General features: G+C 44.2%; 1 protein-coding gene across 3 annotated transcripts in view; it reads left to right on the forward strand.

Annotated features, from left to right (window-relative positions):
* RSPH10B (radial spoke head 10 homolog B) overlaps nucleotides 1–26549 on the forward strand; it is a 765802-nt gene that overhangs the window by 267698 nt on the left and 471555 nt on the right. For all 3 annotated transcript variants that reach the window (XM_069645637.1, XM_069645638.1, XM_069645639.1), the window contains exon 7: nucleotides 10150–10270. In XM_069645637.1, coding sequence (XP_069501738.1) covers nucleotides 10150–10270 — 121 coding nt within the window. The remainder of the gene's footprint in view (nucleotides 1–10149; nucleotides 10271–26549) is intronic.

Raw genomic sequence — 26549 nt, forward strand, 5'->3', positions numbered from 1 at the left:
TTTGCGGGAACCTTGTATGCAGTGGTAGATTTAGCCAATGGGCAACTATCTGTCACCCGCTGGTGGCAGAACACTTAGACAAGATACCAAGTAAACCTAACATACAAGCCTCTCACTACATTGATGATAGTTTGATTCAGGGTAAAGATGAGCAAAGTGTGCAAACTCAATCAGAAGTAATCATTGAAGGGTTGAAGAAGCAAGGGTGGGAGATTAACCCTAACAAGGTTCAATGGCCAGCTGAAACAGTTATATTTTTAGGAATTCAGCGGCATAATGGGCACCGAGAGATGGTGCCGAAAGCCCGACAGAAAATACTTGAGTTTACTACTCGGATGAACAGAAACCAAGCTCAGCAGTTTATAGGGCTGTTTGGGTTCTGAAGACAGCACATACCGCATCTAGGGCAGATATTGGCCCCCCTTTATAAAGTGACATGAAAGAAATATGCATTTCAGTGGGGGAAGGAGCAGCGACAAGCATTTGATTTGGCAAAAGACACAGTGCAGCAGGTGCTGGATTTGTGGCCATTGAAGGCAGGCGAAGTGGAGTTAAATGTGTCTGTACAAGAAAAGTATGTTAATTGGAGTGTGTGGCAGAAACAGGACGGAAAACGTGTTCCCTTGGAATTTTGGCGTTGCAAGTTGTCCGAGGCTGGTAACAGATACACTCCGTTTGAGAAGCAGTTGCTGGCATGCTATTGGGCTCTTGTTGATGCTGAGCAAATGACAGTGGGGCAAGATGTATTGCTCAGGCCCGAAATCCTGATTATGAGCCAAATCAGGAAAGGGTGGAGTTGCAAAATTACATGAGCAAGTAGCTAACATACCACCCGCAGATTACATGCCACAGGAAGCGACGGAAATATGTGAGTCTCCTGTGAAATGGGGAGTACCTTATGGAGATCTGACAGTAGAGCAGACAAAGCATGACTGGTTTACGGATGGCTCTGCTCGCTATGTGGGAACTGAGCGATATTGGAAAGCAGTGTCATATAATCCTAAAACAAAAAAGATGTTGACAACGTCAGGGAAAGGAAAGAGCAGTCAGTTTGCAGAACTCTGTGCAGTCTATCAAGCTTTGAAACAAGAGACACCTGGTCAATGTCATTTGTTCACAGAGTCATGATCATTGGCAAATGCGTTGGCGGTGTGTTGCCAACACTGCAAAAGAACGGATCGAAAATTCATTCAAAAGAGTTGTGGGGAAAGGAACTGTGGCAAGATATTCGGGAAATATTATCACAAAGTGAAGTCATTGTGTATCATGTAGATGCACATTGTGCTACAGATTCATTAAAACGTTGGTTTCATTCTGTTGGAGATGAACACACCAAGATTTCATCTGTGGACAAAGAGGCTCAGGAGGACAATTTGGAGGGTCTGGCAAAGTTGGCTCACCAGAAATGTGGGCACGTTGGAGAAAAAGCTACTCTCAGGCGGGCACAAGCTCGAGCGATCAGTATCCCTTTCGAGGTAGTGCAAACAATCATTTTGCAATGTCCGGTGTGTCAACACCAGAAGCACAGACCCATCCCTCAGATTGTTCAGGGCACATTGCGAAGAGGAACATTACTACGGCAAATCTGGCAGATCGATTATATCGGTCCTATGCCAATCAGCAAAGGCTGTCAATATGCATGCACAATTGTGGATAGATACTCTGGATATTTGATGGTATTGCTGTGTAAACATGCTACACAACTGAACACCATTAAGTTGTTAGATCAGATTATGCTGTATTACGGTGTACCTTTTCAAATTCAGAGTGACAGCGGGTTGTTGAAAGAACAGCTGCGCAAATCTGGCAATGGCATTTTTGCAGGCTGACGTGATAGAGTGTTTGATGCAGTTGTTTGATGCAGGTGTTGAATAATAGACCAGTAAATAACCATGAGACCCCATTGCTGCGATTAATGACTTCAGCTTTACAGATTTAACCCAATTCAGCTAAAAAGACTTTAATATACTGGGAAATTACAATGGGTGTTTTATCTCCCTACCGAGCCACCCCAGAATCAGCATGGGTAGACTTACATTCTTATGAAGAGATTAGGTTGGAGCGATGAGTGGTAATTGTGATCGAAACGGAGATTGGAATACAGATTCCACCAGAACATATGGGATGGATTGCCCCATGATCTGGATTAGCATTGAAAGGCATTCAAGTGCTAGGAGGGGGTAATAGATGCTGACTACCAAGGAGAAATCAGTCATTTTAGTGAACAGTGTTACAGATTCATAAGGGAGATTGAGTTGCCCAATTGATTATTATACCAGTTAAATTGTCCATGATCAGAAAGGGGGAACCACCCCACGGTGCTAACTACTCGTGAGGATCATGGTTTCAGCTCTTCAGACAGCATTTCTGAACTCTGACCTGGTGGGCAGAAGTTCAGAAGGCCAGCCTAGTTTCTTGGAACAGGGTAACCTCCTGGACAAGCCGGACCAATCAAGGTAGTATTGGCGGCGGTCAAGACTAGGTTTCAGGAGCGGTGAGTGTGACTGAAAGACCTCAATGAGCACACAGAGTAAAGGACACTTACAAACCACTCCCAGTTGGGTGTATGTATATTAAAAATACAAATACATTTATTCAAGGCCTTTGAGTTTCAACACAACAGTTATTAACAGTAACACTTTTAAACCAACACAATTATAAATAACCAATCATATCATATCATAGCATGGTACCGGATGCAAAAGTGTGGGTTGAAAGACCTAGTGGCCCAACTGTACTCGCAGATGTCATTGCAGCAGGCAAGGACCAAGCAGTTTTAGTGATGGAGCCTGGCAATGAAAAATTGAGTTATGTGCCCACAGACAAATGTTACTTAAGAGAGTGATTATCAACACTGATATCTCTTTTCTTGGTTAGCCTTGTAGATCCTGTTTCTGGCTGGTGTAATTGTGAGACTAAATGGACTCCGTTCGGGAGAGTAAAACGGCACGCTGCAACAACTGCGAAATGTCTCTGCCAGTGATCCATGCCAGTCTGATGATGATGAGAAATGATGTCCAAAAGCAGCCCAATGCCAAAAACCCAGCCAGCCCGAAGAACAGGATTAGTGGAATGCGAAAGACACTTCAGTTGCGAGCGCAGACAACATTGATGTTGGCTGTGCAAGAGATGTCCCTAGGGCAGCAAAGGTATTCACTGATGATTGCCCAAACGGAGAACATGTGGGCATATCTAGCACAGCAAATTTTGAACATTTCACATTTTTCCTGACTGACGTGCATGATGCAGAAGCTTTGTTAACTACTTGTCTAGTAGCATTGCCAACACCTGCTCCGACTATGAGGCAGATTTTTGGGGTCATGCATAATGATTCTTCAGTACAGGATTCCGATGTACCGCAGTCCTTTTCTGTCTATGTGTATTGCAAGTTTTACCAAGAAACAAATCGCAAATGGAGAAACCTGACACAAATATTAACCTACAATGTTATTCAAGGCAATGTTTGTTAGCACATGACCTGTGAACCGAAAGAAATTGGCAAATGCCAACAGCTGAACCTAACTAAAGAGAAAAATCAAACTGTGTTTGAAGAGGGGGTTTTGTGCATATGTTCCAAGCACGTGTACCAATGTAAAAAATACCATGACAATGGTAGCTGCCAGTCATCTGAATTGTGAAACTTCCAACGGGATGGCTTTTTTCATGTGGCAACATCACATACACGTGCATTCCAGCTAACATTTCTGATGGTCCATGTGCCTTAACATGATTCGGATTAACGATGTTTCCTTTGCGCCCAGCAGTATATCGAAGCAAAAGATCAACTTTTGAATCTTTAGGGCTATCCCCAAATTGTGATTCACCTCTGCATTTGTTATCAGAGGCCGAGGTGTTAGCTCTTGCCTATTCATTAGTGGGAGTTTGGGGTTTAGCTGCTGGGAGCATATACATCTTTAATTAAATTAGCATGTTTAGTAGTAAAAGGACTCAATCACACCTCTCAAGCCTTAGAGGAGTTGCTTCTTGATAGGAAAATTATTAGAAAAGCAACTTTGCAAAATCGAGCTGCTATTGATTATTTGTTGCTGAAACATAACGTAGGTTGTAACGCAGTTGAAGGTATGTGTTGATTTAATGGTATCTGGTCTTTCCATCAAAATAAGTTTCCAATGATACTTTTTCCATCGAATGTATGTGTTTGTGTGATAAAGGGTTAATTTTGTTAGGGGTGGGTTTTTAAAGGTAAAAAATGGGGGGTTTGGGAAGTAACCCCCCCCCCAAAATGTACTAAAAATGCATTCGACGGTAAAAAATGTGTTGCAAAATGTTCGATGGAAAACGTTTCTTTGGAAACTTTTTGCGTTGGAAAGACCATAAACCGTTTTAAATTGAGTGATCATTCGCAATCCATTGAAAGCCATGTTCACAGTGGGTTCCAGATATTGCTTGCTAGTGTGATGTTAGTTATTATAATTTCTTGTTGCTGTTGTATTCATTGCATTCCCAATTTAGTTGTGATGCTTTCCGAAACCAACTCCAATGCCACTGGGCTATGGAAGTCAAATGTCCAAAGGTGGATTGTAATACTTTGAGCTGAAATATGGCACTGGTGCGCAGTGCATTCTGGTGCGCTCAGAGCCATAATGGACATTTGCTCCATGCTTCAGTGAAAGCTGATACTTGCAGTGTCCTTTAAACATATGTTCAGCATTGTTGGCACTATTTCACTGGAAAACATGTTTTCAACTTTATTCATTGCTTAGAATGGTTTGCATTGCTCGCCCAAGGACACTGTGCGCGAAAAGGCTGGGATCCGGAAGTGCAGGCTAGTACCTGATAAGGTTGCTATGGACATTGGCAAAGCTGAGGATGAGTTACAGAGTTGTTCTTTGCTGCAAAGAGCTCTGCTCTTTGAGGTTACCATAGCTCACTCTGGCTGGGGGCATACTGGTAGCCGACAACGAGCAGAGACTCAGGCCAGAGGTTTCGAGAAAATGCCATACCGCCTTTGCAGAGGGCTTAAAATGCGGGACTCTGAGAGAGAGGGTCAGGCACAAAGCCTCAATCAGAGGGGGGAATTTACGTTGTCAGAAAAGAACTTTGAATCGAAGTGGTCCTGCAGCGGGTCGAACCAAAGACTGCACAATCGAAAGTCTTTGATATGTATAAAAGTGAATTACAATTGGTCTGAACCTGGCTGAGGTATACTAGTTGAAAGTGAAGAGGGATCTGAGGGTGAACTGTGAGTCACCCGAGAAGAAACAGTTTTGAAAATAATACAAGGAAAAGGGATCTGAGCCTGGCTTAGGGGTATCCAGGGAGAAACACCACAACATTGTGTAGTTACAAGAAGAAAGGAACTTTCTATGTTTTGGTTTTGTATATCAGGCCCTCCGAAACAAGAGACTTTGATGAACTAAGAGACTTCAGCACGGAAGACCCTGATTTTGGAACTGCCATTATATCCTCGTACCGCAGACGCCAGAGTGTGCGCTTTGCTCAGAGTGAACCGCCTTACCCTGTGCTGAAAACGTGGGGAAGCAAGCCCAATAGCCTAAGTATCCCGATTATCATTTTTTGTAACACTTCTTTCTTTTCATGAACTACACCCCAGACTATTTGTAGCTAGTTGTAAGGATTGGCAATAGTTTTATTTTTAGTATAGGCCCTTTTATTTGACAAGACTCGACTAGGACTGCATTCCATATTATTTGATGGTCGTAGCGTGCTCCCATCTTAGATTTAGGTTTAGATAGGCATTTATTACCTCTCTTTGAGAGTTCAATAAACACCCTTGAACTGTGTTCACTTGCTGTACTTTGATACCAGGCCTTTCTTACAGTTCCCTTTAAATACACAGTTCTTTTCAATGTTCAGTTTCTCACACTCTTTATCTCTATTAGCTTAACAAGGGGCATGGCCCTTCCCTTTTCCATTCACTGTTCCTCTTTCTGCTCCTGGTATACTCTCCTGCCATGGAATTTGCAACTTTCCTATTGATCATTAAAAAGGGTATGATTCTTCCCTTTTGTATTCGTTTATCACTGTTCCACAATGACAAATGTACTCCTCTTCTCACTCCTGGTTTACTCTCCTGCCAGGATATTCACTGTTGCAGCACAATTTTGATTCAATTCTCTTCTGACTCCTGGTTTACTCTCCTGCCAGGATATCACAGCTTGTTTTCTTCCTCTCCTGGGTGTGAGTCCCAGACTCACTGTTTGCCTGGTTCACTAACCTGCCAGTGGTTTTACGTTCTCCATTCACTCTCTCTTTCATCCATTATATAATTGGTTCACTGCCCTCTCTTAACAAAGTTTGTATTTGTTTCATCTTCTCTTTTGGAGTATTGGGTCACTGCCCCTTTCTTAACATTGTTTGCATTTCTATCAGTTTCTTCAGTGGTTTTAATTTGTCTCTCTCGTGCTATTAATGCGACGTGGTATTCACCCTCAAGTGCCCTGGTAACCCATTCGCTCTGCCTGGGTTTACCGGGCACCTTTGGCGTTCCTCACGTCTTTCCTTCTTCTTCCCTTTCAGTCCACTGACTGGGCATGTTTCCCAACAGCCTGTTAGATCTTACTTTGCCTTCCTCTGCTCCAGGCGACTCCAGCTGCCAATGGCCATAAAGAGGTGAACTTATTTTGGCTTGGTCTCATTGCATGCCGTTCATGTCAGTCTTTGTGCTTCTTCTCAAAGTCTGCTGATCTCCGGTGTTCTGACGGGGTCAAAACAAGTTGCAAACATCTTCAGTCTCTGCCTCTCTCTGGTATTCTGATCAGCTGTGGCAAATTTAAATTTCCCGACATTGGTTAACCTTTTCCAAAATCTAGTATGTGGCCTTGGCTTACTGCTTCTGGTTCTCTCCATCCCTCTTCCTCCTCTCATTACTAAAATGGAAGGCGGGGGGTAAACTAGCTGTTTGGCTGAGAAAACCTGGGATTTGTTTATATACACCACAGTAAGCCATACAGGCATGTTGCAAAGCCATATGGGTGTCATTAGGAAGTATGACTGCTGGATTATTTTGATCCAGTATTTTCCTGCCTCTCTGGAGTTTGCCCTCCCCTATGTGGTCATCCCGCAGATAGCCAACCCCAGGGTCATTGTCAGGTAGCTTCTGCCTTTCCCTGGTTAAGTGAAGCTTCCCTCCAGAGAATCAGTGACGATATTGCTAGGTTTGTCACATTACCCATCAATTGTCCTTCAGTGGCTCGTATCTGCTTAGGGTTAAATGTACCCGCCCAGGCACCTCACATGGAAGCTGAGGAAACCTCACTCATGCTTTACTAAAATCCATAGAAAAGTCCACCACAAATCGGGAAACCACGAAGAAAACCACAGCCACGGAACAGCCAAACCAGTGAATCCACCGACAAATCCATAAAAAATCCCCAAAAATAGGAAGAGAACCAGTCGAAAGTAAACATAACAGGAACCCAACCCAAGCCCAAGTTGCATACCCTGAAATTGTCACCTCTAATTTTCCAGATGTTTTGCACACACTTAGCCCTTGTATTAAACAGGTGCATGTTGATGTAATGTTGAGAAGTGGGTTAGATTAGACAAACTTGAGATATTAATTTGTTGAAGAAAAAAAGTTACAATATGTGCGCACATGAACAGTACACAACAACGGAACAAAAAACCAAAGTGCTGAATGAATGAATGGATGAAAAAACAACATGTCTGGAGTGAAAATAAATGGGACAAAATACCAAAGTAAGAAAAGAACATATGAAAAACCACAAACACTTGAACACATAATGCCCTTGGAATAATTATCTCAGAATAACAAGCATGGAATACAATTGAACACTGTAGTCAATCACAACAGGCACTGTATACAAGCCCACATCATGAACACACAATGACCTACACTCAAAATAATACACTCAAACATTATGCTCAAAATTAAATACTCAGAACAATACACTTGGGTTAACATGCACAGAATACAATACAGCACAATAACCATACATAAAGGCTGCTACATACAATTTTACAACATAGCTGACAAAAATAATACACTTAGAATAGTACACTCAAAATAAGAGACTTATTATTTTTCTTTTTATTGATTCAGTTGCAAAACAACTTTTCTATATATTTCATTATACAAAACTTATTTAGCAGTTAAAAATTAAATCACATCAACACATTTCCCGACAACAGAAACAAAAGAAGAACACATTTTTCTTGTTTCCTATAAAATGTTAAAAAAACAGCAAAAGTTACTATTTGATTTATACATTTCCTCATATCACATTTGGCCATTTTTTCCCCTTCTTTAAAAAGAAACATATCGTTCATAAAATTCCTTTATTTTGTATGATTGTATATCATCCATCATTATCATCAATATAGGCATAATTTCCAATACGTGATGATAGATCACCAAACCTTTTCATCAGATCATATTTTGTGAGCGATTAACTAAACTCATTTAGAACGTGTTATCCCCCTCATTTAAACTTAAAGCTAATAAAGAATTCACAACCGCTATTCTCATCGAAGTGGACTGAACATTATAGAGATTATACCAGAAGAAGTCATGTGACACATTCTGATATCCAGAAAAGAAGCATCCAAAATACTTCCTTCTTAAGGACATAAGAGACTTATTCAATTTAGCACAATAGCCAGACACAAGAACAGGAAATCAGTTGCATGAAACAAGTTTTAAAAAATGTTAAGTTTGCTAACTATAAAAAAGAGGAAGTCCAAAATGCCAACATGTAGGTACACACACTCAGTTCAAATGTAACAAAATGTTAAGTCAGCAGACGTTGAGAATGCCAGTGACCTACAAAAACTGTTCAAATTAAGAGTTTCCCCAATACAAAGTCCATCACACTTCACACTTCAAACTAAACCTTAGCTTGCACCACAGCTTTACTTCACGTATGTATTTTCTCATAAAGCGCATCCTGACCTGTAGATTGTGGAGTGCAGCACAATATAGTTACAAATACAAAATGTATACATCGCATTTAGGTTCAATAAAAACACCAATATCATAACACATGTTAACAATGGTAAATGGCAAAGAAACAATTAAATCAGAAAAAATATAGAAATATCGAACCAAATCTCTAGGTTAGAATCCTCAGTTAAAAGCAAGAGAAGTAAGGTGTATTGAAACCCAGTTAAGTGGTGAAGAATTCAATGGAGGGTGGCAGGGCATTCCGTGCACAAAAAAGGAAAAGGTTTGTGCAGAATAAGGGATGGATAGTTTTAAAATGTCAGAACTACGAGTGTACCACAAATCTCCCGAGATGTGGAGTTTAGATGGCTAACCCGTTACCTGTCGGCTCTGAGACTGACACGAACAGACCAGTGGTATATGAAGTTGACATATGCAACAACTTAGTCGGCCCTCTGGCCTTCCCCGCTATGTCGTGTAACCATTAGAAGCTCAGGCGCATAACTCACTGAGCAATTCTATATGAGATTGGAGGTGCACAGATGAATTTGTGATTATTGCTACAAGGAAATGATATGAACATTGAGCTTCAAGCCCTGATGATGGATTTGTAATCCGAAACGCGTTGGCACATTTTTGTTCTAAATTGGAGCTTTTTGGTTAACTCTTTATTTGAATTTGAGTGTATTTGTCTTAACATGGGAGTTGTTTTTTTACAAATGCGACACTAATTACGCTCAAAATTGAGGAGATCTAGTTGCTATTTCCTCTGGATTTGTACAAAAATGTCATGTGATCATGAATTAATTTATGTCTCTTATAATGTTTTACTTTTCTCTGTTGTGTTGATTGATGGTGCTTGAACCTAGACAACATTAAAATTTCATAACATTTTCCCCCAAAAAAGTATCGTCTATTGAAATAGTGTGATGTAGGTTCTTTTGAAATGCACATTCTGATGGTTTGTTGGCTGTGTGTAGCCTCACTGCACCACCGACTTGAACTAATGAACCTCAGTGTAGGACTTAGGGACACTTAGAGTGCAACAGGGTTACCTGTTGGCAACAACAGGGTGTGTTTTTTTTGTAACCCGTTACCTGTGTCTTATAGGTGATGCAACAGATCTTGAAAACTGCCTGGAAGTGAATGGGACACTAGTGAAGAGAAACTAAAATAGGGGTGATGTGCTCACGTTTTGGTGTGCCAGAAATCAGATGGGAATAATATAGAATAACATTTAACTTTTTTTGTATTACTTTTAGCTATAAAAGTGGAAATATATACGAAGGCCAATGGGAAAACAATATCCGGCATGGCGAGGGCAAGATGAGATGGCTCACAACTAATGAAGAGTATACTGGAACATGGGTACATGGAATTCAGGTGAATTATTGAAATATTTATTTATAAAAATGCTTAGTTATTAGAGAGATAAAAGTGATTGCCGATTTGTCTAGCTTGTTTGTCCAAGCCTTCCACCAGCGCACACTGTATGTTGAGGAAGGTTTAAGAGTGGGGATTCTGAAACGGGCACATTTTACACTTTTAGTAAATTAGTCTTGCCCAAACACTCAGTTTGTCACTGGAAAATGTTACTGTACCACCTGTTGACTCTCCAGCCTATCTGTCTAATAACCCCCTAAATTTCATTACTATATACTAGATGCTAGATGCTGACTCTCCTTAGTTCTCACAACTCTTGGTTCTTAAACTCTGTGGAAGATCATGCTGCAACAAGATCTATATCCTTTAAACCTCTCCCAAATAAAGAAATTTGGTTAGCAGGGTCAGGAGAGTGCTGAGGCAAGAATTAGGAACATCGAAAGGGAGGATAACCAGCGAGAGGCAGGACGAGGAGGGGAGAAGGAGGAATATCAGGAAAGAAAGGAGGTTCGAAGCGGCAGGAGGGAGCAGCATGAAGAAAGTGGAGGAAAGAGAAAAGATTGATATAGAGAAGGAGGGGAAAAACAAGGAAAGGTGGAAAAGACATATGCTGGAGAGGAAGGCAGGGTTGGTAAAAGAAATAACTGAGAGGAGAGGAGAGGAGAAGACTCGAAGGGAAGTGGAACAGGAAAGTAAAGCAAAGCCAGAAGTAGGGGCAACAAGAGAGGGGGCTTTGGGCATGAAACTGACTTAAATCGTTGAGAAGGAAAGGTGGGAGGTAGTATACCGGGATTGCGAGAGAGATGCTCTCTGAGAGGAGGAAGTGGAGAGTGAGTAGGCATAGATGAATTCTGACAATTGTCTTGGTGATCTGGTGGAGGAGCAAAACATTCAAGCATCTGTTGAACTGGAATAGCTGGCTATGCCCAACTGCCACAGGCCTAAAATGATCCCGAAGGTGATCCGTGAGTGCCTGACGTGCAGAGGCACAGTTGGACGATGCATGACTCTAGCCGAGGTGGGGTCAGGTAAACCAGTAAGAGAAGCAGATGGGAACCATCCTGAAACTAAATATTCAAGTTATAAGAAAGAAGTGTGTGACACTCAAAACCCTAAGACTGTGAGTTACTTTGCTTTCACCACTAGGAGGACATAACCCCAGGAGGGTAGTGATGGATTTAGGACTGTGGTCTGTGGAGGAACTGTTAGCTTGAGTTGTGTTTGGTGTCTTGTACTGCCAAGAGGGTGGAACGTAGGTGGGGCTTATGACTACCATCCCCAGAGGAAAAGTTATCCTATATAATTGTATTGTGCTTACTATCACCTTATCTTTAGCTTTAGTTGTGCTCATACATACAAAAACTGTAAGTTCATATTGTCTGGTGGTTCTGCTTTACTTCGGAACAGTTATTCTGGATGTCTTTTTGACCTCTTCACTTATGGTTTATGCCATTGGCCCTGTTACCTACTGAAGACTTTCACACTCAAGCAGAAGTTAGTGCTCAGCTTAATATCCTTATTCTATCTAACTTTTCAAAATCTTAGCTGATCACCGTAAACTAGTCACACCCCTTTTGAAGAAATGAATGTGGACGCTATACAATCACCTGTCTAGTCAAAGCTCCTTGAAAAGGGGTCCAGAGCCAACCTAACATTCATAGAGGAGACTAACCTCTTGAAAGACTTGAAAGTGGGCCTTAGGCCCTGGTAGGAGGGCTGAATTTGTCTCATTATTGGTTGGCTCTTCCATGATGAGATAGGACTCCTGCCAAACATCAAGTTCCATGTTTTTGGACAGTACTAGTACCAGGACCTTATCTCTCAACATGTATTTGTTTACATATTCCAGCTTGACAATTGTAAAGCTACTTCTGCTTGTCTTGGGCCTAACACGTATGTTTGAATTGTGAGTTCATCTCCCTTATATTTTAGACAAATTAGGTTGAGCTCATGACAAGGTCATTTTGGTTTCCCCAATTCTTCTTAGAGGAAGAGGCTTTGGGACTTCTTTTGGACCCCAAACGAGGCCCACAGGACCAGGTTGTCACAGTTCCTTCCATGTATGTATAGCAGCATCCTCTGGAGGGTCTTAAAAATTTGAATAAAGCATTTAATTAAGCCATGAGTTTAAGGACGATAGACCAAAGGGCAGAGAGTTAGAATGTTCAGCTGGGTCTTAACTTCCCTCATAAGGCGGGACATAATGGTGAACTCTTGGTCTGCTAAGATTTCTTTTGTAAAACCGACTCTCGGGAACAAAGGAACCCGGTGATTAAAACTCTGATGTGTAATAGCATTCCTTAGGGCAAAGTATTCAGGGTACCAGGAAACATATTGTGACTAAGTTCCCTGTGTGATTCTTGTTGTAAAGTGTGGGGGCAGCAGGCAAGGGACCCCTATCACCTGTGAGCCATGTTTGCATGCTGGTTGAAAACCTTAACTGAAGAGAACTGCCTTCTGGAAAGAAGGTTTTGCAAGGTCCTGCACACATGTAGGGCTCCATATACTGTTTCCCATATGCAGGCAGCATGCATGAGCATCCCAGCTCCAAGAGCTCTTTGCTGTATTGGTACACCTACTGAGTAGTGCCACACGTAGGCACTATGACAAAGTCCCTTGCCTGGTTCTCAGGGGACCCGAGACCTCGCCTAGCCAGTGGATGATGGGCCCTTGAGTGGTATGGGGGAAGGTCCCTTTGGCACTTTCACTTGTTCCCCGTACTTGTTGGGGGGCAATTACAGGTTATCCCTCCCCTCCCCTGGTTGATGTTGAGTCCAGGGGTCAATGGCACGCTGACCTTCTCCGGCTGCAAGTACCTGAACAACCTCCTAGCCGATCCAAATCCCCACATTGAGAAAAGCAAAATCCTTATTAAGTAATCCATTTCATTTACCTAGTGTTAGTATCATATGATTAAATACTTTTACAAGTCAGCCCACAACATCATGGGAGTCTTTCCAAAACATTAAAGTGTCGGACAATGAAACGCCCAATCCTGCAGATACATTGTTTCATGTTCGTGGCTTTCTGACAGTGGATTCTGTCATGCAGAACAAAGTTCCAACAGCTTAGCCTCTCGCCCAAGTGCTTCCTCTCAGATGATACAATATTGTAGTTCCACCGCATGTATGCATTTTCTCAAGAAGCTAAGAGTTTCAACAGCTTGCAAATCATTTCACCAGCATTACACACTGGAGGGACTGGGGACCTAAGCTCCACACAGGCAGCCTAAGAGAGGGTCAAGGATGGGAAAATGAATTCCAAGATGGCAGACAGACCAGTTACTCACTTGGTCTGGCCCCATACACATAATGAGTCCTCTGGTGTATTCATGAACAACAAATCCCAACCCTGTACCAACTACCAGACACAAGTGCAACCATTAACCAAGAACCCAACCCACGGAGAGTCCTATAAAGACCAGGGATCTGTAAGGGAGGCATGGTATCACAAGTATGGCATTGACAAAAGAGGTACACATTTCAAAACCTTTATTCAATTTTCAGGGTTTGGAAAAACTCCTACTTTGCCCTGTAGCTATGATGGGAATAGTCCCTACCATCAAATAATAAAGAAAACACACACAGTCTTAGCCAGTCTCTGTCAAATCAAAATGGCCTATACTAACAAAACCTAATGCCTGCCCTATCTGTTATACAAAACGCGTGTAAAATGGAATATATATGCAAAGGAAAATCTGTGTTACAAAGGATCAAAGTGACTGAGTCAGCTCTCCTCCCCACGTTTGACAGCACGGAGTAAAGCAGCCCCCGTAGACAGGGTGACACACTTTGGCTCAGGTTCTCAAAACAAAAGTAATTTCAAAACGTGGATCGAGGCCCGCCTGACCTTCCAAGTTAAAGTCACTTATTCCAGCGTTCCAAAAGTTCTTTCACAGTTCAACAAAAAGTTCACGTAGGTCCCCCTCCGTCGGGCTCGGATCTCTCAAAACTTTACCAGTTCACATAGGTCTCCCTCAGCCGGGTTTGGACCTCTCAAACACAACACTTGCAGGAGTTCCCTTCCCCAGGCTTAATGCATATTTGTTAGGAGTTCCGTTCCCCTAACTTATCACACTTCTGGTCTCCCTCAATCCGGCTCGGACCTTTCACAGATAGCAAAGACTTTTGAATGTGCGAGGCTTTTACTGTAGACCTTCGCAGGACCACTTTGACTTTTTCTTCAGCTCACACTCTCATGTAATTTGCCTCAGTGTCTCTTGGTCTTGGTAGTTCAGTACCGTAAGCACAAAAGATTCAAAGAAATCTTTCTTTTAAGCATTCACCTTCTCACTTCCCCTTATGCCGGGGTTAATCTTGCCCATACGCATTTCAGAGTTAGTTCCCTTTGCCGCTTTATAACAAAACATTTCACATTTTGCAGAGACTTTCTAGTGGGTTACTTCCTTTCGCCGGACCACTCCGCTACTCTGTATCACTGGCTTCACAGTTATCCGCCACTTCAAAGTTCATCACTGGTTAGCTTTCTTTTGCGTGTCATCAGCATGTGCGCAAACTTCACTTGTGAGATACACTATTGCGGCTTCAATCTTTCCCTGACACAAACTGGTCTTTCATGTCTTTCACTAACTCACCGGTTGTGCCCGTTCCTTTCTTGTCTCCATGGCTTTGATTCACGAGTCAAGGATAATACCACAGGCTTCACCTTGCCTCCCCAACTCTGATCAGATGTATGTGATTAAAGTCAAGTGCCTGACTTTGCCTGACCCGATTAGCGGGACATGTCCAAAAGAGATATGTAAGGGTTAGCCTCTTTACTCTCAGTCACTCTCTTCCTCGGCCCAATGTTTGTGCCGAAATGTCAAGGGGTTGGGAAATTGTTGAATCCTGAAGAATAGGACTGGGCATGGGTACAGGAAAGGGGGAATACCGCGTCTCACCATAATTTGCCTCACCCCCCACTCCATGAAGACCCCTCACCAAGGTGGTCCTCCCACACTGGTCCACCCGCAGGGTCTGGATCCAAAAGCGCTGGCCGTGCCCTGGCCACCTGAGAGAGATTCCCGGGGCCTAGTAGGTGAGACATCCTTTGGTTTCTCACAGACCTCAGTCACAGACTGTGTGTTGGAGGTACAGGAGTTTCATGTTTGGCAGTTGCAAGAGACTCAAGATATGGAGGAGGCTGAAGAGGTAGCAAAAGGGATGAGCAGTCTGAGTTGGTGAGAGCTAAGATGGTGAAGGAGGAGGTGCTAATCTTAGAAGGAGACAGGGTGAAGGAACTGAGGGTAACATCAGAAGGAGAGTGTAGGAGAAAGTGGGGAGTGCTGAGAAGGTGCAAGAGAGAGAGGAAACACCAGAAGGAGAGTTGGTACAGAAGGAAATGATAACAGGCAGAGAGAGGGAAAGTCAAAAGGAGGTGGTACAATCAAGGAGGTGTAGGACTTGGTGATTCCCAGGGCAAGAAAGAGGTGATAACATCAGAGCCCTTGCGTGACAGAGAGGGGTTGGTAAAATTAAGTGGAAATAGTGATACAGAACAGGTAGGTTCTGGTGAGTCAGGTCAGCCCTGGGCAGGATCAATTTGTGAGAGGAGAAATGAGCTGGGACCACAGACGTTATCTTAAGGTAACCCAGGTAGGGTAGAATCCCAGAGACCCATCTCTAGCTCTCCCTGCTGGCTACTTCCCCTGACAATAAATATGGCTCTGCCAAGTATGTATTGAGGTATGGAGCCCAGCAAAGCCTATAACAAGATTGCCAAAGTAAGAATGGGTTCAGGGAGCCCTTATGACCACAACACCTAGGAAAAAGGGGTAACAACTGGGACGGAGAATCCAGAGGCCAGGAATGCCTGAGAAACTGGTTAAACCAGAGAGGACACAATCAGGGTTCTCCCAGGGTGGGAGATAGCCGACTACCTAAAGATGAAGAACCACCCTGACAATATTGTTGAGAAACCCTATTTATTCTATTTTAAGTTGTCCTTTTTGTGTAACTAATCCAAGAATAAAGGTGTTGAACTTAAGCTCAGCCATGGCATCCTTGTCAAGCCCAAGCAACCCTGTGATATCACAGAGCTAAAGCAGTCACACTCCTGCGTTTGCGAACTGAGATTGAAAAGTGGCAGCAGGCCTCCATCATGGCCCAGTCTGCATCCCTGCATAGTGAGGGGGTGGCGCCACAGAAGCAGCTGAGAAACATTACATAATTATTGCTTAAACGATCTAGTTGTAAGCCTAAAACTTAGAGGCAACGGAACACGATTAGGCAAAGGTGCTACCCAGGAGCTGGGCCCTCTATATAAACTGCAAACTTGCGGGTAGGAGGGTGGGTGTTTCAAGGTGGAAGAGGGGCTTCCGTAAGAGCTACAGGTCGAGTCAGGAGAATATTCAGGTGGAGCAGAAGAGAGAACTGTCCAGATGCAAGACAGCAAGAGAGGAAAAGGTGGTTGGTGAAGAGCAAGCAGTTGGTGAGGAGAAGCCTAAGAAGGAGTGAGGCACCTGGAGGGCGAGCCAAAGAAGGAGAGAAGAGTACATCAGTGGTTTGAGGGAATTTTCAGAAAGGATAGGAGAAGTATATTTAGGAGCAGGCTGTGAGAAACAAAGAGATATGAGGCAGAGTGTATTCAGGATGAGACTATAGCAAACATCTGAAGAGGTTTGGCGCAGAGTTCAGTAGAGGAGAGGTGGAAAGTAGTAAGAGGAGGCTGGAAGTAACATCTGAAGGAAGGAATTGGAGAGTACAGCAGTGGTAATTGGAGGGGATGCCAGGAGAAAGGAAGAGGTGAGTGTAAGGGAGGTGGGAAAAGAGGATGGCAGAGGTAAGAGTAAGGATGAGGAGAGAAGGAGCAGAATGAAGGAGTTGAGTGGAAGGAGCAGGCATGCTACAAGCTGACAGAAAAGAGTTTGGAAGAGATGGAGGGAGAAGCATGTAGCTAGGTGTCGCGGTGGCAAGGGGAGAAGTAAAGGAATATTGTAGAGAAGAAAGGAGAAGAGGAGCAGGAAAGGTGGAAAAAGCGAGGTCATCTTAAGTATGAGATTGTTGCAACTCATCAAGGAGGTTTGGCGAGAACCGGGTGAGGGAAATTAGAGTCAGGAGCCCAATACAATGAATTTGCAAGAGTCTTTCCATCCAACTTGTGAAGAGACCAAGGAAATACTATTGTAAACATTCTGTGAAAGGATTCCCTGGTTAATGATTATGAAGTTCAGAGACTTGTTGCTTAAACCTAGGGAGACACCATCCTGATTCTTAGTTAAACAGTTGTATACCCATGGGAGGCCATCACTTTGATTCACCTTGTTAATTTTTTTAGGAAAGTTCCTATGGATCTATGCTGTGGTTAAGAGAAGTTTTATTTGCGATGACTTAATGTTGTAACTACCATTCATAAACCTTTACTCTTTCATGTCTACATGTTGTTGATCCTGCTCTGCTTTGTGACAGTAGTCAACTGTGACTAAGATGTATCATTTATCTCTGTTGGACATGGCTATGCGACCTATGATATCTATTCCCTACCCTAGAAAATAGAACTTCAATAATTAGCAGGGATTAAAGAGAGGCCCACCTTCGTCTACCTTAGGCACCTTCTGGCAGATCTAAAAAAGTGTCACAAAACCTTTTAGTTGCCGATAATCCTTGCCCAAAAGACCTAGCCAAGTATATGTGCTTGTATTTACTATATGCTCTGGTAGCTGGCTGTTGAGTGAGAGTGAGCTAGCTTGAGCACTGCCTGTTGAAAAGGGGTGGGAACTAAATGTGATGGTTACATCTCTTTTCACATAATTTTCTCCCCTTTACAATAGTCCTTCTTCCACTGGAATCACCTAATCGACACTATTTCACATGCAGTTTTTACGTTCACTGGCAGAAACTCTGAGAAATCTGACAGCTCCCCATCTGACAAGAAAGGGGTTGGATTGTCATTGGAACCAACCTTTTTCGAGACCCTGGGTGTCTGGTACAGCCGTTTCGCCTCTAATATTCCTCAGAGGAAGGTAACTTCAGATATAAGCTGGGCTATCAAATCCCCTACTTGCACAGGGAGCAACGCCTTGGAATGAGGAAAAGGAGGTCAGTCACCACCCTCAATAGTGTTTAACTATTGCTCCAGCTTCTACACCAATCCCATGATTCACAGCCAGTTCTCATTTGGGAGTCAGTGGGCCATATGATCCTTCCAGGAGCTGGATATTTAGGTCTGTGCATATTGGAGTTCCATAACTCGTGGGAACACCAGTATGTATTGCACTGTGTATGTCTCATAATCAGAAACCCCTGGCATGGCACAGTATAGTAGTTTAGCTTCGCCATAAACTCTCATCCCCTTCAAAAGGGTGGGTGGTGGGAATATGGGGTCCCTTGTGTCTGGCTTCATTGCTTCGACTGCTGACACGATATGTCATGGTCGAGACGTCAATGAGAGACTCAAAACCATGTAAAATGTCACAGTAAGCTTTATTAGATTCACATATGCTCGGGTCAGGATTCATGTACTCCATGGCCTTGGTCCACCCCAGGCCTACTTAAGATGCAATTCGTATCTTCTCCATCCCCAGATTCAGCGTTGCCACTTTGGTGTATAATCAGTCCCACACTTCTTTCTTGGACTTCCCTGAGTCTTCCTCAGTTGTGGTAAAACATTTTGGTGTCCTGCTTTGGGCCCCTTAAACCTGCCTATTGGCTATGCACATCCGGTAACCTCGGTCTTTTAGAGGGGTCAGGGCTGGTAAATTGCACCATTCATAAGGCCATTCATAAGACCCCCCCTCTTGTTAGCGGTTGACCTGTCACCTTAATTGGGCCCCTCCTAGGTTCTCAAGTTCCTACTCCACTCTGCTAGGAAACCTTTCAGGACACCTAGCCTTAAAGGTGTTTCATTTGGCTAGTGTTCCTCCACATCCCCTCCACTTTTCTCCTCTTTCATCTCAATCTCTCTTTTCTGTCTTATCCGTCTCCACCTCTTCCTCCTCACTATTCATCCTCTCTGCACTCTCTCTTAACCTTTCTGATCTTTATTCTCTGCCTCCACTTTGCTTGATCTCATGTTTTCCCCCTCCTTTCTGCTCTCTCATCCTTTCCACTGTCACTACTCTTCTCTTTTCTTCCTCCTCTTTGCTCTCCTCCTCTGCAATCTCTCATTGCTCCCTTCTCTTTTCACTTCTTGCTGCACCGCCACACTCTGTTTTGCACCTTCACTTCTGTATTCCTAACTCTCACTATTCCCCTGGAGCTGAGCTCCCCATTTATTTCTTGGTCGTCTAGGGGCCGGACGTGTAAGAATGTTTGAACAGCTGTGTTCAATTCACGTGGATATGCCTGATTGGTCATGGCCTACGTTCACCCCTGATTCCCATTTGACAGTGAGACAAACATTGGCTAGCAGGCTGCTCAACATCTCTTCTAGCCAAGAATTAAAAACCTGCATTCGCCATCATCTTGGAATTACAGGGCAAGCGTACTACGGTTTGGAAAATGTTTGCACACATATTTTGCCGGATTCTAACTGGAAAGGTGTGGTTATTGACACACATGGGTCTGTGGTGTCAAGGGAGCCTGAGGCATCTTACAAATACTTCCTCTGGGACCACCATCACAGAGTATGTGGCGGGCCCCATTCCTCAGGGTCACCCCAGTCCCATTTTACAGAATCAAGTATGGGACTTCATCTCAGACTTCAGTTGCTTCATGGCTTTGTCAAGCAATCTTTCTTGCCTTGGATGCCACCCCTTCCTTTACAGTCAACATTCTGCACTGTGGGCTAGAAGATCCAGCATCTTCCACAGACTCACTCGGTATGTTACAAGCATCGGATGGAGGCAACTGGCTCTCAACCAAACATAGGGATGCTGCTGCCACTTGTTCTGCCTCATCGGCTCACTCTCAACCCCTGGCATGCCAAATGTTGTCTTGTATGCACAGTGCACTTCTCTGCTTCCCTGCGGTATGCTGCTTTCCCTTCTGGGTTGGTTTTATACCTGCCAAACTCTCTTTCAATCCAGCGCTCCTCAGTCAAATCCTGCTTGCTCCATGGGGTGCTTCATAACCATTGACCTTTCTTTCTATACCTGATCTCTGGCTTGTGTCATCTGACCCTCTACAGCAGTTTGCTGCCATCTGTTTCAGACCCCTGATCAGTTTTTGAACTACTCTTTGGTCCATTTACAGCTTTCTTTTGTCTTACCCTTGTTTGATCTTTCATTTGTCTGTCTATTGCCCCTACTGCCCACTTGATTGTGGTTGTGTTCTTTCCTCCTGGGGTGTTCACTTCCTTTTTCCCTACTGATGAGTTCCTGTTCAGATTCTTTACTCGTGTCGTTGGTTGTGTGGCCTTCCTTGTTCTCCATACTTTGGTATTATTTTATTGGACTTTGTTTCCGTCCATATCTCACTGGGCTTGGGTACTTTCCCTCGTGTGTATCCCTTTGTCATCAGGCCTCTCTCTTTCTTTATCCTGCTCCCATACTGTTAGGCAGAAACCTGTGCAGTTCCCTTAGGGACCACTGCAAAAGACTTAAGACTACAGGTGTTTGGCAGTAAACCCACTTGGTAGCAGTCTGTACCACACAGATTCGCTTGGTAGCTGTGACTGAGCAGTCAGACTTCCCTCAAGAAGAGTTAGGCAGTATATAGAGTATACACAATAGGTACAGAGATACAGTAGTACAAGCAAACACTGACCAGAGCTTTGGTGTAAAAGTATCTAGTTATTTATTTAAAGACACACTTGTAAATTACACTAGCACAAAGAGAAAAGTAAATTCAGCACACAGTCACTATTATATATATATATGCAACCCTAATTACCTATTAGACAAGTCTTAATGAGAAACACCACTTATTTTCAGACAGAGGTGAGCGCTTAACATAAGATGGCACTCTAATAAGTTATTAAAAAGGGAGGGGAAAAGGCAGAGTTACGGAAGCACACAAAGTTCAATACTTTAAAACGAACCACAGTAAGGCAGGCTAGGCAGAGTTCTACTGGAGAGCAAGGAAGTCAATTGCAAGGCCCACTCTTGGAGAGAGCAAACAGAAAGGGTCCAGGTTCACACAGTGGGGTTATGCCCAAAGAGTCTTGTAGATAGTTTGCACACAAAGAATGAAATTAAAGTCAGGAAAAGTTAGCTAGGTTGTCCCAGGCCAGCCCAGGTTAGAAAGTCGAGGCTTTACTGTCAACCCGAACGATCTGTCGCAAGGGAAGCCAGGTGGGACACAGTACCTTAAGTGTGAAGGAAGCTCCAGCGGGGGCAGTTGTTCCTGGCAGCGGGTGCAAGTCGGTGTTTCGTCCAGAGGAAGAGGAGGTCTCGCCGTGGAGGAAAGATGAAGGTCGTTGCACTGCCAGGGAAGAAACCAGCAGTGGAGTTCTTCGGTTAAAAGGTACTACCCTTCTATTCGCGGTAGTGGTAAACCGTGGTGTTCCGGTTGCCGGGGTGCATGGCACAGGCAAGGCAACCACGAGATTGCTCCAGGAAGGTGAAAAGAAGGCAAAACTGGTTATCCCCACCAGTCAAAGGAAGAAGACTCTCCGGACTGGAGATCGCCTCTGTCGTCGGAAAAAGTGGTGAGACGGTTCAGCAGGGCTCCACCGGTGGTGTCGTCGTTGCAGGTCGGCTCAGCTTCTCCCTCCTCGGATTCTTAGGTCCTGTGGCGACTTCTGAAGTTCCAGTCCCCAAAGCCCTGCTTTTATGCAGCAAACCCCCATTCATTCAGCCTAGCTGTCAATCAAACATGCTAAGTGGTGAGCCGGCCGGCTCACCACTTGGGCCAATCACACAAGAGTGCGACTTGAGTTGCCAAGGCAACTCAGTCCAGTGTGCCTAAACCCCCTCCCACACCCCCTGTGGTACCCAGACAGAGTGGCACCACTTTTGGAGGCTTCTGTGGAGAAGCCCACCAAAAAGTGGAACAAAGGGCTCGACTTGGGTTGGAGTCACAGAAGAGAACACAAACGCCATTTTAGAATCGAGTTCTGGCAAAAAATACCAACCAGTGAATTAATATTAAATAAATAAACCGGCGGTATGTTCGAGGCTATAAGAATTAAATAATTAAAGTTGGTAGCCTCGAACAATGGGAAAATCCCATAGAGATATATTCGCGGTCGAATATAAAAAGTAGTATCCACTGCCACCAGCCAAAACTCGATCAGGGGGGACGGAGACGTGCCCCCTCGAACAACAGACCCCGGGGCAATCGAATTGCCCCGACCAGTACGTCCACAATATGATGGTTTGTACTGGTTTCTGTTCATAATTTGGGACTAGTAAAGCCAATGGTGACTTTACATGCCCTGGGAGACAGTAGTCAGTCCCAGGGTATGGAGTCTATGTTTGGGGGTCGCTACGACACGCCTGAGTTACGGCACGGAGGGTGCTGTGTAACTCACATCAAAAACACATGAGACCCTATGGAGTAAAAGACCCCATAACCCATAAAACACATGGAAAGACAAAGGAACACCTCAAATCATGTCTAAGAGTGGGAGTAAAAGAGTCTCACTCTTAGCAGGAGAAAAAAATAAACCCCAAAAATCCAGCAAAGCTGCTGGGGGACTCACTAGGTTTGTGAAATTAGCCTTTACAGAGAATTCTCCCTAACACATACTACCTATGTTTTTTGTTTCCTTCACAGAAAAAGGGTTGCACTCTGGCCATTTCCCTCCCTACCTTTTGCTCTACTGTTTTCACTTTTGGCTGAAGTGCATTGTAGAAGGTTTGTGGAGGCTATCGTTATGTCCTCCTGTGGAAATCTAAACCCAAGCTTTACTCAGAGACTTCACCAGCCTCTTTAATTTGCCAGGCAAGCATTCCTCTGAGACTTCACCAGCCTCTTTGCTTTACCAGGTGAACGTTTTTTTCCGAGGCTTCACCAGTCCCTTGGTTTTGTCAGGCAAACTTCCTCAGCTACTCATCATGAAAAGGCTTTACAAGAGGCATTGCGTTGTAACTTCCAGCAGTGTGCTTCTCCCTTGAAAGTGTTGTGTGTGGTCTCACGTTTGTGGTTGACACTGTGATCTGGAGTTATTTCCCAACAGCTGAGAAACTTGCAGTGCTGTGTTTTTCATCTTATGGTGTAAGGTTTTAGGAACTTGTTTCCTGGGCTGCTGGTAAAAGTGACTGCCCATGAAACTCCACCTAGAGAACGCCACGCTGTGAGAGGAGAATGATGGGGCTGGAAGAATAAAGCGAGGGAGCAGGTAAATGGATTTTCAAGGTCAGGGGGAGGTCAGGAGATGGTTGGGGAATGGTGGTGGGAGTGGTCTGGGGGGCAGGGAGTGTAAGTTTCTTTTTGGATTGACCTCCAACGGATGCGCTAAAGACAGCACCCATTTTATACCTTGCTTCTAGGTATTCATGGTGCCGTGAATCCCTTCTACTTAGGTCAAATTAGGTTAACCAATTATTGGATTCGGGCCTTTCAGCCAAGCTCCGTTTCCCAGCATTGCCTCTTGAGTTCTTCACTGTCATACCGAGGGGTCGCCAGAGATCATATAAGGTTAGGTGCCATTTTGTATTTCGCTGTTGAAGCAAGTCAGAGCATCAGGCAGCAACCAGACAACAAACATTCTAAACTGCTGGTTGAATGTCTTTTCTTTCCATCAGTAAGAAACCACAGTAGATGTCAGGGAAGTTGCAACTCCTTTTGCGACTCCAGAGCAAACTAATCCTGGTGAGGCAGGTACTCACTGAGTCCTCTGGCCCAAGTCTTCAGATGGCAAGCATTATTTTTGTCTTTAGTCTGCTTACCCATCCCAACACTTGCCGTGCCAAAGCCCTTGGCTAGCCTCTCTGTCTTTCTCTGAGGGTCATTAGACGGTGACGCTACCTCTTTCTGGGACCATGTTAACAAGGCTCTTAAACTTTCCAGCATCTGTTCCTTGGCTGTATGCCAACACAGGCTCCAGTAATTCCTCCACCTTTCTCTCATTAGCTCCCAAGCTGTTGCCAATCTTACCTAGGAAGAGGTATGCCTCTTCTGAGGCCCTCTCTGCACCCTTCTTCCTCTTGTACGACTCCTCTCTGATGCTCCTTGGTCTCTCACCGTCCTATGCCTCTGGTTTATTGCTCCCTCCCCTATTTTCCTCTCTCCACTCTCCTGTGGTGTTCATTTCTCTTCTTGTTCCACCTCTTCTATCTCTCGTTCCATGACAACCTCACTCATAGATCTGCTGTCCTCCTCCTCCATTACCTTCTCCTCTCTTCTAATCCCTCTCTTCTCTCTCAGCAGGATTTCCCTCTTTCCTCCATCTGTCTCCATTTTGCAGATCTTTCCCTTCCTCACCAACAAAATGTCCCTTTCTAACTTTTCTTCTCTCTCCTCCTCCCCCCAACACAGGTTCCCAAGGTCCATGTAATCTCTCGCTATCTCGCACTCTGACTGCAGAAACAAACAGGGTATTTTATGGTGAGGGTAAAAGGGGTATTGATGTGATAAACTACTTGGTAGGGGGACTCCCCCCTCCGGCTTTCCCTGGTCCTGTTTGGACATGGTTCTATGTACCTATCTTCTTCCCCTGTAAACAAACCCTCCCTCCTCTTAAATCAATGTGAGAGTGGTTATTTGTTTTTTCCTACCACTCTAAGGTCAGGTAACTGTCTTATTGCTGTTTCCTGGCTTGCTTGTGTATATTCCTGGGAGATGCCCTTTTTCAGTTTAGAGTGCTTGAGTATGAGGAGTCTTTTACTTTATGGAAATTAAGGAGAGTTTTTCTTCGGTCCCTTTCATACCATCCTCTGTCAGGGAAGGGACCTCCATCAATGTTGTGGGTGTGACAGATTGCCATATGCAAGGGCGTGAAAGCCCTACTTTTAAAAATGTATTTGATATTAATAAGTGATGCAGGTAATTCTATTTCTAAATGAGAGGCTGGCTAAACAGAACTCACCCTTTTATAAAAACTCCATACCAAAAAGGCTAGTGCATCCATGTACCTTTCTGCACCAGTCTCCTGAGATCTGGGGCTCCAGCTCTTCAGTGGCACACGGAAGCTTCAGGGACATCATCAAGTCCCTGCAGACAGAGGTAGCATTTTAATGTCTGCACCTATGATCCAAAATAAACCAATTGCCTAATCAGTCTGGTGGCAGGGTCATCTCTAAATATATGCCATTCCTAGTTGTGTATGGTGATTGATGAGAGTAAACAATTATAAAAGCCAAAGCAATTCATTATCATGCAAGTGTCAACTGTGTGGCCCGGCTATGTCGGGGCGATGGGTATTCATGACTAGCATAGTTGTCTGCATTACTCTTTTGAATCCCAGGGAGGATGGGAAACACCTCCCCTCTTGCCTCAGGACCTCTGAGTAGGAGATCCCCTGGTAGTCGGTGCTTCAAAGGCAGCATTGACCTATCAATGCCAGCCTCACACCTGTGAGCTGTACATCAGAGGGTGGTTGAAGTTAGCAGGCATTTGAAACTGACAGAGTTAACCAAATAGGGAATGTTGGCCTGAGGAGCGGTTTCAACATCTAGGTTTTCCGTCACGGTTCTCTTGCATCCTGTCGCTTCAATTTCCTGCAGGAAAAGGCACTCTGGGTATGATCTAAAAAGGCCCAGGCCACTTGTTACAACAACAGGGATTTTACTCCTTTCAGTAGGTTTGCTTTGGACCAATCCCTGGTGACATTTTGCCTTTGTAAGGAAGGGGTCTCCTCCTTCTCGTTTCTTGATTCATCATAGAACACCAGGAACAAGAAGAAGAATACATCTTTGGACCTCTGTTTGGAGTACAACAGATTACAGAGTCCTCTGCCATGGTGGTGAAGAAAGAAGGCATGCAAGGCAGAGGAAAGATCTGCTCCCTAACCATCCCTAGGGTACATTGGGGGTGAATGGCTGCTGGACTAAGGCCTCATCTGCTGGCTGCCCTGGAAACAGGATCATGTCACTGGAGGTGAAGGGGTTCCTGTAGGAACTCCTGTAGGTGCCTGTCAGGCTCCCTGCATTGAGAGTGCATCAGAAGGACCCATCTTGTCCTAGAGTCCCTGGATTGGGATTCAAAGCATACTAGAAGCCGAAAAGCAGATGAAATCCTGGTTCACTGGCTTCCAGCCACTTTTACTGCGGTTGACGCCTTTGAGCTGCCACAGCATCCACAGTGCTACTTTTGACACTATTACCAAACTTCAAACCGCTTGATTAAACTCGAGACGCGTAGACGCCGGTTCCACCCATTGCCACAAATAAACTTGAACAACCTGACCGCAGGCTCAAAATTTGAGGGAGCAATGGACTTGAGTGCCAACTTGACCGCTGGAAGCCCTCAAACTCCCTGCCGCGAACACTGACTCGACCCATCAGAAACAACAGTTT

The sequence above is a fragment of the Ambystoma mexicanum genome, chromosome 2p (assembly GCF_040938575.1).
Source record: "Ambystoma mexicanum isolate Mex_15411 chromosome 2p, UKY_AmexF1_1, whole genome shotgun sequence".
Taxonomy (NCBI): Eukaryota; Metazoa; Chordata; class Amphibia; order Caudata; family Ambystomatidae; genus Ambystoma; species Ambystoma mexicanum.